Here is an 11,669-nt window from a genome sequence, read left to right on the forward strand (position 1 = left end):
AGTTTAATTGTAAAAGAAAAAAAAAAGGTTAAAAGTAAAAGTGAATAAAGAAGTGCTCCAATTATAACAACAATGGTGATATAAACTTGATCGAAACTGCATTAATTCTGGACTCATCAAATCGTAAGACATTATTTACAACGTAACTAAGCTATACACTGCAATTGAAAAACAAACAACAACAAAAGCTGTGTAATTATCATAAATCTAGGCAAAACGTCTCCTCTTCCTACTTCTCTGCTTCATTTTCGCCTGCAATATCTCCAATTGTTCATTGATTTCCTTCTCCTTCAATTCAACCTGTTTCCAACGCTCATCGATTCGCTTTTCTTTGGACTCAAAACGCTTATTGACTTGCTTCTCTTTCGATTCAAGACGCTTCTCCATTTGCTTCTCTTTCAACTCTAACGCCTTCCATTGCTTACTCAATCGCCTCTCTTTCGCTTCCACTGCCTCGCATTGCTTACTCCAACAAGATTCCATCTCTCTATCTTTCATCTCCAAATCATCTTCACGCTCTCGAATGTTCTTCTCTCGATCATCGATCTCGTTAGCTTTCGACACCAATGTTCTCTCTGTCTCAGCCATCTCAACCGCCTTTGATTCGAGCATGTCGTATAGCTCATCCATCTGCCCCTCTCTTAACTCCAATTCTTTCCTATCCTCCTCCAATTTCACCTCCTTTTCTTTCAATTCATCATCCTTCAAATTCAATTCTTCAGATATCACATTCAATTCTTTCTCCCGCTCATTCAATATATCCCTACGCTCAATCGTAACCATATCCATAAACTCCGCCTCTTCCGCCTTCTCCTCAACATCCTGCTCCCTTATACAACACTCCTCTTCACGCTCGCGAACCTCGATCTCCTTTTGCTCCACCGTTCTCAGCCTATCATCCACATCCTTTTCAATCAACAACACCGCCTTCTGCCTCTCCTCCGCCTCCTTTACCTTCTCTTCCACCGCCTTAAGTCGGTTTAAACCCTCTAAAAACCACTTCTCCCGCGCCTCCACCGCTCTACCACGATCACGAATCACTCTGTTCTCCATATCAAGAGACTCACGCCAATCTATCACTTGCTTCTCCCTCAATTCCACGCCTTTCATCCTCTCGCTCAACGACTTTTCGCCCAACTCCAACTTCTTCTGCCTCAATTCAACCTCTTTCTTGAAATTATCAAACTTAGTCTTAACCATATCGAAATCTCTCTCCTTTGACTCCAGTTCCTTGAGTCGATTCTCGAGCGAGGTTTGCACCGTTGCGAAAGAACTCTGCAGTGTTCCCCATTGCTCGCCGAGTGTGAGGATTGCGAAGGATTTCGACTGGAAATCCTGAAACGTTTCGCCGAGTTTATGCACCAGCATCCTTGCGGCTCTAAGATCGTTCGATGTTTTCTTTGAAATAGACATTGTTGATCCAGAAATCAAAGAAATCTAAACCCTAATTTCAAACAAGAATTAATCGCTAATATTATTTTGGGAAGATTCACGGCAATTAGTAGATTGAGAAGATTGTGTATGATTTTTAGTTTAGAGGTTTGTTATATTTATGGAAGATTCTGCAATAGCTACAATAAAACGGTAGGCACCATAATAAAATAAATCTCAGCCTTTTATTTTTATTGACTCGTCAGAACCGTTGATTATGCTGACTTTTTAGTTTTTATTTTTTAATTAAAATTAGTTTTTTAATAAAAATAAAAGCATTAAAAATACCCCACTTTCATAATTCAATCATCCACGTTATGAGGAAGCGGTTTCTCTGTGAAAAAAAACAGATGAACAAAAATTCTGAAACTTCAATTCAAAATTAATGTTCTTGTTGATCTTCATAATCAGGGGGCTTGGTAAAATTTCTGAAACGTCAATCCGACTGCCTAAAATTCCACCCAGTTGAACTATACTATTGCTACAATTTTAATCTTTAAATGATACGGAGTACATATTTACAAATTACAAGTAGCTTTTTGAGGGGAAGTTTTTGAATAATGTTTTCGTTGCTTGTTCATACTTGAAATTTATTGTTTTGGTTTGAAGATGGGGCAAATTAGTGATGTGGGCGAACCCATATTTTTCTTTATCTGTATATATAATCCCATTATTTATTTTATCTATTAAATGCTCTATCTCATACTACATAGTTAACATTCCAATCCAAATTAACGACCTGCACACTGTATATTTTATTTCATTTGTATATATATTTCCATTATTTATTTATAAAACTGGGGAGGAATCCTAATTTTTTGTTTAAATTTTTTATTTATTTATTAATAAAAAGTCAATGTAATCGACGGTTCTGATGAGTCAAAAAAGATAAATGGTTGAGATTCATTTTATTATGGTGGCTACCATTTTATGGTAGCCATTGAAAAGCCTTCCTATATTTATAGTGAAAGAAGAAATGAGTAGCTAGGTTTAATTATGTTGTAAAAAAAAAAACAAAACTAGGTTTGATTAAGGAACAAGTTTCCAGAATCCTACTCGTAATTTATTTTGTCTTTTAAAAATAATTAGATTATAAAATAAGGGCCAAAACAAGGAAAGTTGTTTTATGTTGAGGAAAAAATTAGGAAAGTTTTGGACCCATGTGTATGAAGTCGTTGCTAGATATGATGCGATAATTCAAAGACCCAAATCACATGAAATCAGTGGAAGATATGAGTATTAAGTGTACAACAATACTCCGTATCTTGCAATAATAATGACAATAAATTTGAAAGCTAAGATTATTACAAGGATAAAAGACTGGACACACTTTGACCTATCCGTTTTAATGTGGTAAAAAATAATTTTTTAATTTTTTTAAGCTATGTTCGGTATAGCTATTGTTTTGCGTTTTCCGATTTTTTAATCCAAAAAGTGTGAATACAGCGGTTTGGCTACAGTGTTTAATAAAACAAGTTATTGGGTTTTTTGGCCAAACCAAAAGTGGTTTTCTCGATTTCGTTTTAATTTCTCCCATGTATTCATCCTCGCCCTCACTACCATCTCCATTCAAGCACCTCTCTCCATCTCTGACTCGCTCACTGCCATCTCCATTCAAGCACCTCTCTCCATCTCTACTCGCTCACTGCCATCTCCATTCAAGGACCTCTCTCCATCTCCAACTCGCTCACTGTACAGGTGTGGAGTTGATTTTGTTTGATTTGACTTAATTGATCTAATTTCGCTAAAAAAAAGTCCATACCTAAAAGGATAAATTGCTATATGCACACGATTATTATTATTATTCAACCATACACGATTCATTGTGCGCGTATAGCAAAAATGTACGCAATGTATGGATAGATATTATTTTCATAATGATCATGTACGGATATCAAGTTCATAAGATAGAAAAATTGTTAACGCACGTTTATATCGTGAAGAAAAGAAAAAAATTACTTATGTTGATATTTGGTTCTCTAAAACTATGTTTGTATTATGCAAATTAATTTTCAATCTGAACTGGTCTACAATAGATGAAAGAGCTTTAATTATTTCTCTAATTTCAGATTTGAGGCTCTTTAATACTAACTATCTAATTTTCAATTGAAGTCATAAAAGTTGAAAACATTAAAAAAATATCAGATATTTTCTACATGTATTCGAGCATGCATCGCGTGCATATAAGACTGTAACATAGAAACAAATTCACAAAACACAATCAATGTCACACCTAAAATGTCTCATTTGTTCCTACTCACGTACCATAAGTCCACAATGTCCATATGATTTTTCTACTTTATCTCTACTAATTAACTAGAATGCTAAATTAATTAATTTCATAAATTAGTCAATTCAAGAACAAATTTTTAAAAGGATATCAATCCGTCAAAAAAATCAGCAATACAAGAAACTGACTATAAAAATGATAAATACTTTGCATTTCAAACACACGCATCGCATGCATATAGAGCTAGTTTAATCATACTCAGTAACAAAGACTAGTGCCTTTGTGTTGTGATGTTTAGTGAAGAGATTGAGAGAGAAAAGAGTCAGAATGCAAAAGAACATTGAAGTCTATAATTGTTCAATGGAGTGACGAGTAAGTGAGTAACAGAGCGAAGATGACTGCAAATCACTCACAACAAATTTAATCGCCTGAGACAATAGTACATTTCCATTTAGGACAGCCTCATACCGAAATATTAACACCACCTTTTGTTCAAGATAAGTATATACTCCCTCCGCCCCGGAATACTCGACCCGGTTTGACCGCCACAGAGTTTAAGGGACTTGAATTGACTTATTTAATTTAATAGGTAGTAGTTGATAGTGGGTATTATTTTAATGTAGTTAGTGGGAGGTGGGTTAAGAGGTGGGGTTGGGGGAGAGTAGGGGTTGAATTTTTAATTATTTTTTGTATGGAGTAGGGGGTAGGTGGGTTAATAGGGATGGAGTGAGAAATAATATAATATTGTTAGAATATTTTCATTTTTAGAAACATGTCAAATATTAAGGGACGACCCGATAAGGAAAACAGGTCAAGTATTCCGGGACGGAGGAGTACAGAACAAAAACGTGAGAAGTGCAGATGTAATCCTTATACGGAGTGGACATGAAGAGCTTGAAATACAACTAAACAAACACAAGAATTGCGAATATAAAAGATAGTTTCATCAATGAATGTCATCCAATATCTTTTGTGCAGCTTCTTGGACTTGAGTCCTTTGATGATAAACCTGTGACAAGCAATGAACTTTCTTATATTGATGCCCCTTGCACCAACTCAAACTTGCCCATGAAGACACATTAAGACATCATGTTGTATGGCACCGAACTAAAACAAAGCTAATTAGTATCAGACAAAGTTAAAGAATTCTTTGAGATTGACCTTTGACAAGCTTCTAGCTTAAGACGCTTTTGATTTTGGGACTCCATCAAAGTATGTTGCTTCCCAATCGCTGTATAGGTCTGGTCAATGCCAGGAAGATCAACTCCCTTCTTTTCAGAGTTTGAAAGATTCTTTCCTACTGTCAATAAGCTTTCAGCATTTGTCTTTCCTTCCATCTCCTTCTCTAACTGCTTTATGCGCAATTCCAGAGGAGCCGGTGAAAATCCGGACTCAAGTTTGAAGTTGGAAATGCATTTAAGTACCACTTTGAGGGCAGATAATTCCATGTTGGCAGCATCATTCTGCAACAAGTTTAATTTACAAGATCAATCAAACAGAACTAGGAAAATGGCTAAAAGAAGTTGGTGCATCTATTTTGTAATAAATAAATGGGGGTCTAAGGTTTACTAATAAAAGGAGCAATCAAGGAAGAAGCTGAAATATAGAACAAAGAATGATTTAAGAAACAATGCCTGAGCTGTATCACTGCCATTCTTGACCATTTCCTGCACTCTCTTCTGGATGCACTCCAAACGGGCTCTCAGTAGAGGAACTGGTGGGAAAACATCTTCCATCTTAAATGCACATATATAAACAACTGCTCGAAGCTGTTCCTCCCTCAAAATAAGAGATCGGATCAGACCTGTTCAAATTATGAATGTTTTTGGTATTAAATAAATACAGGTATAGACCATTACAGATTACTAGAAATACAGAAGATATTTCAATCCAGGTGAACAGGAAACAACATAAAGTTAAGATGAGGTTGCTAGACAAAATCAAGAGGTATGCTCACATTAATCACACTTTTAAAAGTGAAATCTACCGAATTCAAAGTTCATACATCCAAAAAGGTTCAGCTGTAGATAAAAAGACCAAACATTTTGAAACAGAAGAAATATCCGTTTATGATAATTGGCATAAATTCATTAAAGCAAATTATAGAACAGAATTGGCTTATTCCCTAATCTGCTTATTCCAAAAAAAAATTGAACACAATAGGCATAAATTCATTAAAGCAAATTCTTCAGGGATGTATATATTATCTACATTTACACAACTAGATCAAAGAATCAAGGACGATTCAATGAAGATTTTTTTATCCTAAAGAAAGAGCCCATCTCCAACTCCTAGTCTCCTACAGCCAACAAGAGGTAAGTAAAGACTTATATGAGGGAAATAGTCAAATAACTATATTGGCAGTGCATGATAAAATTGGAAGAGTACGGGATATCGGGGGAGGGGGGTGTGAGGAGAAACAAAAGAACAATGTACAATGCATATAGATTTTTCAGAAGCAAAAAGAGAGTCTTCTTCATCCTCTTCCAATAGACTGGATCAATGAGGTTTTTTTTTTTTTTTTTTTACACACGGAGTATCAATGAGGATTAAAGCTGTCAGTTTTGTTATTCCCGGATGGAGTTTCAAATTACCTGGAATTTTCTTCTTCAATCCCAATATCCGGAACAAGTATGAGTCATGCTCAGGCATACAAACCTCACTCTCGGTATAAAAGATCCCAACAAGTGAAAGAAGTTCATCTGCATCAAATGACTTTGCTAACTTGTATGAGGCTAAAAAATGCAGGAAGGAAAAAATCTCCGTAGGATGAGTATAACTCTGCTTAGTAAAAGAACCTCTCCACATAATACTGAACTTGATAGCGTCATCTTTTAACTGTGGCGTAACATTAGCCTTTATTTTCATCAAAGCTCCTGACAAAGCAACGCAGCTAACTTGTCTCAAATCATTTTCAGGCTCAAGCAACTCGTAAAAACTTTGAATCACATCAAGAACAAGCTTTGCTGGATCTGGTGCTGACGGAAGAGAACCAAAAATCTTTTTAACCATATCGGTGCCTTTGTAATGCTTAGTTATGTATGACCTCATGCCTATTGTGTCCATATTTCTGCACAACAACTGAATCTCACTGCACGTTCCTAGCTGAGGTTTTCTGGTTTTTGCTTGCGTGCAAGTGGGTAGCTCTATGCAAGTAATGATATACAACAGTTAGCATTTAAAGTGCCAAGAAGGAAATATATAAACATCATGTATAAGGGTTCTCAGAAATCAAGATAAAAGAGAGCAAATTAAAATCGGTTTTTTTATGAAATGCCACTGGAGTTTATCAAAATGCAGTAATGCACCAAGTAGTCAAGTACCCTCAACTTTTTCAAAACACACCAAAAACCCTCAAGGTTTGTAAAAATGTACCAAATACCCCTATTAACTAACGGCCATTAACACTGTTAAGTCGTTAACCAATTAACCCCTAATCAACCATTTTTCTATTGCCCCTAACATTAGCCCCTAATTAAATAAATTAAACCCCTAAAAAAATAAATTAAATATTCTAAAAAAACATTTACCCCAAAATGCTGCTGCTTCTTCACTCCTGCTCCTTCCTCCATGGCAGATTGGCATCCATGGCAGCACTAGCTCACCACCATGGCCGCCTCTTTTCTCTCTCCTCTCCTATGCCCAACCACCACCCCTTCAATCACTTCCCTCTCCCTTCGCCCACCACCTTCCCATAGGTTGTACAATAGGAATTACCTCATTCCCATACAATTTCAATTGATCATTGAAAATTTGAAATAACAAAAGATTCACAAGGAAAGAGACCTGAGGGGATTCCATAGGGTAATGCTCAGGGAAATCAACTTGGAGTTGGTATATCCAGTGCTCCAATTACCTCTATTAGCCACTATTTTTCATAGTCCAGTTAAGGCAAATTTGTCAAAAACTACCTTATAATTTAATTTTTGCAAGAAACTACCTTAAAAAACAATGTTGTAATAAACTACCTTATTAAAAAAATTGTGTTTGTAAGATTCTACCTTAACTAATAGAATTCCAGTGTTGACTTTACTATGTGTATCTCACGTGACATCTCAAGGGGAATGAGTAATTTAATGGTGCGTGAGGTGCTTATCGTAAAGTCATCCCCGAAATTTTGAGTCAAAGCTCATAATTTGGCCAAACATAGTATATTACTCCCTCTGTCCCATAATACATTGCCCATTTGACATTTTTCACGGGAGTTAAGAAATTGGAACATGACATAATTAACTATTAGGCTCCGTTCTATTGGACTTATTATATTATCTGAACTTAACTGAACTTATCTTAACTTATCTCAACTTATCTCAACTTATCTGAACTTAATTTTGTGAAAATGTCTGAAAAAAACTTATTTTTGCTGAACTTATATTATCTGAAATAAGTCAAAATAAGTCGAATAGAACAGGGCCTTAATGTTGTTGCAATTTACTAAAAAAAAATACACTATTTATTTTATTTTTTAAACAAAAAGACAAAACAATAAATTATGGGACCACATGTTCATGGTACAAACATTAATTATTGGACCACACTATTTTCTATGGTACAAACATTAATTACGGCACCATATTTTGTAAGTAAACGTAGGACAATTGAGGTACTTAAGTTGTTTGATAAGGGTATGTTGAGAAAAATTAATTGATTAAATAGGAAATTGTAAAAATAGGCACAACAATTAGGGACACCCAACATGGAAAATAGGCACTATATTTTGGGACGGATGAAGTACAACATAAAATTTTTATAAGGTAGTTAATTACAACATTTTTTTAATAAGATACTTTATCGCAAAAACACAATTTTATAAGATAGTTTTCGACAAATTTGCCTCCAATTAAATCAAGGGAAAATTAATGTCCAAAAATCGAAAAAGGAAACAAAACCAACTTCATTCAACCAAACCCCTAAAAAGATTGAAATGCAATTTGGTAAAAAAAGAAAATACGATTGTCAGCCAGCAACAAGAAGAAAAAAACCACATGCAACTGCAACAAGAAGCGAGGAGAAGGAGAAGGAGAGTTGGAGAGGGTCGATGATGATGGAGCTCCCGAGCTCCAGCAAGAGGGCACCGAGGGCAACAGAGGCCACGCGTAAAACCACGGATAAGTGGCAATATTTGCTTGAAAGAGGAGAGACAAATGTCAGAGAAGAAGAAAATGAAGACTACAACAACGAGTATCAACAACGGTAAGAACAGAACAACACCCACGACAGCGGCAGTGCCGAAAACTGTAGGCGGCGGCAAACACAATGTCACTTGGCGGCGAAAAATTGCCAACGGCGACGCAGAGCAGTGGCGACAACACGCCAACAAGATAGGGGAGAGAGAAAATCAAGAGGGAGAAAGAACATCAAGAGGGATGAGTGGTTAATTAACTTTTTTAGGGGTTTAATTAATTTAATCAGGGTTAATGTTAGGGTTAACAAAGTAAATGGTGGATTAGGGGTTAACAGCATTAACGATCGTTGGTCAATAGGTGTGTTTGGTGCATTTTTACAAACCTCAAGGGTATTTGGATCTTTTACCAAAGTGGCTAATTTTACAATTTTATTTACCAAAATGACTATCTTTTAATTTTATTTCCCAAACTAGCTATTATTTAGATTTTAAACTAGCTATATTTTAATTTTGATTTTAAAGTAAAAGCAATGAATCGGTCTAAGTTTTTATTTTTATACTGAACCGGTTTGAGCTTTTTTAAAATAGTGAACCGCTTTGATTTTCTTTTTAATAGTGAACCGGTTTGATACATATTTTTTTTTAATAGTGAACCGGTTTGATATTTTTTTAAAAAAATAGTGAACCGGTTTGATTTTTTTTAAATAGTGAACCAGTTTGGTTTGAGTATTTAAAAAACAAAATATTAAACTGATTTAGGTTTTAAATAGCCTCAATTGTCTACTTGAGCATATTTGAATTTGTACCTTCTTTCGTTCATTACCCTATTTATGTCATTTTTTTTCCCTGAGTATCGAGTTCTACTGGGAATACATGTTGCTTTGGACGAATATTAGGGACAATGGTTAGTTATGGAGTTATCATATTTAAGTTTACAAAGTTTTTAAATTTAAGTTTAAAGGTTTTAGTGTTTATTAATTTTTTTTTGTCTAAAATAAAAAAAATATAAAACTGGTTTACATATATATTAAAAAATAAAAACCAAACCAGTTTAATGGTTTTTTTTTTTTGTCTCAAAGTCAAAATAGTCATTTTGGTAAATAAATAATACGAAATAGCTAGTTTGGGAAATAGAATTTAAAAGTAGCCATTTTGGTAAATAAAATTTTAAAAGTAGCCAGTTTGGTAAAAGATCCAGCGTATTTGGTGTATTTTGGAAAAGTTGATGGTATTCGGTGCATTTCGTTAAACCTCAGGGAATTTCATGAAAAAACCAAAGTAAAATCAAAAGAAATCGAAAAGAGACCATGACAACAACCAAAGTAAGAAATCTAACGAAAAGATGATGTCAACATTCAAAACAACATCATCGACGATAGTAAAACATGATAATAACTCATCAAGAACAAAGCAAAATTTTCCTAATATTCGGAAGTCCATCCAAGTCATACTAGACCAACAGAATATCAACAAGTGATACACGTGCTCAATGAGTATCAATATCTGAACTTCTGAAGTTTGATAAGGATTATTAACAGAGCAATTTAAACCAGGATTTTGCTTCAGGGTTGGGATAGTAGTTTTGTTACGATGTCATTGTTCTGCTAAGCATTACTGAGATAATTAGGATGCTAAACACAAAGTCTTTAAGAGACAATGCAATTTAAAACAGACTAGTTGATCTAACCGTGCCTTTTTTGGGGGGGGGGGTTCCATTATTTTCTTAGCAGCCATCAGAACAGATAAAAAGGAGTTTCACATTGCTACGGCAATTTGGTCAGGTTTCTCTAGGCACTGACATGGTGATCTCTCGCGAGTATGCTGCAAAAGTAAACTTTCGTACTCAATCGCAAATTTTCAAGCTCTATGAACCACCATTAGTATAGACGGTGATCTGAATTTAGAAGACAGCACCATTGCAAATTTGCAGATTATCCAGCAATTCTCCAAAATACTAATCCCATAGGAGAATCTTCATCGTACAAACCGGTTGTACCTTGCAAGGTACGACCAAGACTATTTCTAGGCACGTGCTAATCAGATTCAAGAATATGGGCAAAGAATAGCCCTAACCATTTGTACGTAAAAAAAATTACCATCCTATCGGATGCATTTCTGCATCTCAAATGCTCTTAGAAATATGCAACAACCGTAATTTTGGTAACTTCACATAAGAGTGACAAGCCAACCCTTAGGAAGAGTAATAGAGTAGGTAGGCACTAAATATGGTTTCCCACTTCTTTAACAGAGTAGTTTATCAGGACAACTAACCTAGTACCATGAGTAATCAACTCTACAAACTGATCTGAATTTTCCAAATCAGTAAAGTACCATTGCAAATTTACAGATAACCGCCAATTCTCCAAACAATACTCCTTTAGATTATATTTCTGCATCTTAAATGGCCTTAAACTGTTGGACATATGCAAACACCATTAATTTTGGTAAATTCATACAATGAAAGCCAATCCAAGGGAAAAATAATCGATCTAGTAATTTCGCATTAAGACAAGTCAACCCAAGGGGATAAAAGCCAATTTCACATTTTAAATGTCAATCCAAGGGAATAAAAGTCAATCTAAAGATATGAGTAAACTCCCTTCACAAAAAAAAATAAAGATATGAGCAAACAATAGCTTAATTGGATGAAGTTAGACCCAAACCAAATTCCGTAAACATCACTGCCCTTTGTGGCTCTCGGTGCACCAAAAACAACATAGAAATATATGATCGAGCAATCAATAATCTATTTCATTAATAGCATACCACCATCACCCCCACCATCATTTTACCATCATCAACAACAACTACCCACAGTGTATGCAAAATTATTATGGAGTAATAAAAAAAAAATCCTAATTAGTAAAAATGTAAACAAATCTT

General features: G+C 35.0%; 2 protein-coding genes across 2 annotated transcripts; both read right to left on the reverse strand.

The window, feature by feature from the left end:
- Positions 1-207: 207 nt before the first annotated feature.
- LOC110793404 (uncharacterized) lies at positions 208-1,413 on the reverse strand. The gene has a single exon (XM_021998278.1). The coding sequence runs from the start codon at positions 1,411-1,413 to the stop codon at positions 208-210; it is 1,206 nt and encodes a 401-aa protein (XP_021853970.1).
- A 3,366-nt stretch (positions 1,414-4,779) lies between these two features.
- Positions 4,780-6,792, reverse strand: LOC110793406 (FRIGIDA-like protein 4a). Its single transcript, XM_021998279.2, has 3 exons — positions 6,256-6,792; positions 5,296-5,465; positions 4,780-5,124 (listed from the first exon to the last, which is right to left on the reverse strand). Exons 1-3 carry the CDS (start codon positions 6,725-6,727, stop codon positions 4,780-4,782), a joined length of 987 nt encoding a protein of 328 aa, XP_021853971.2. The 5' UTR covers positions 6,728-6,792.
- Between the last annotated feature and the right edge of the window lie 4,877 nt (positions 6,793-11,669).

This window comes from Spinacia oleracea, chromosome 4 (genome assembly GCF_020520425.1).
Source record: "Spinacia oleracea cultivar Varoflay chromosome 4, BTI_SOV_V1, whole genome shotgun sequence".
Lineage (NCBI taxonomy): Eukaryota > Viridiplantae > Streptophyta > Magnoliopsida > Caryophyllales > Amaranthaceae > Spinacia > Spinacia oleracea.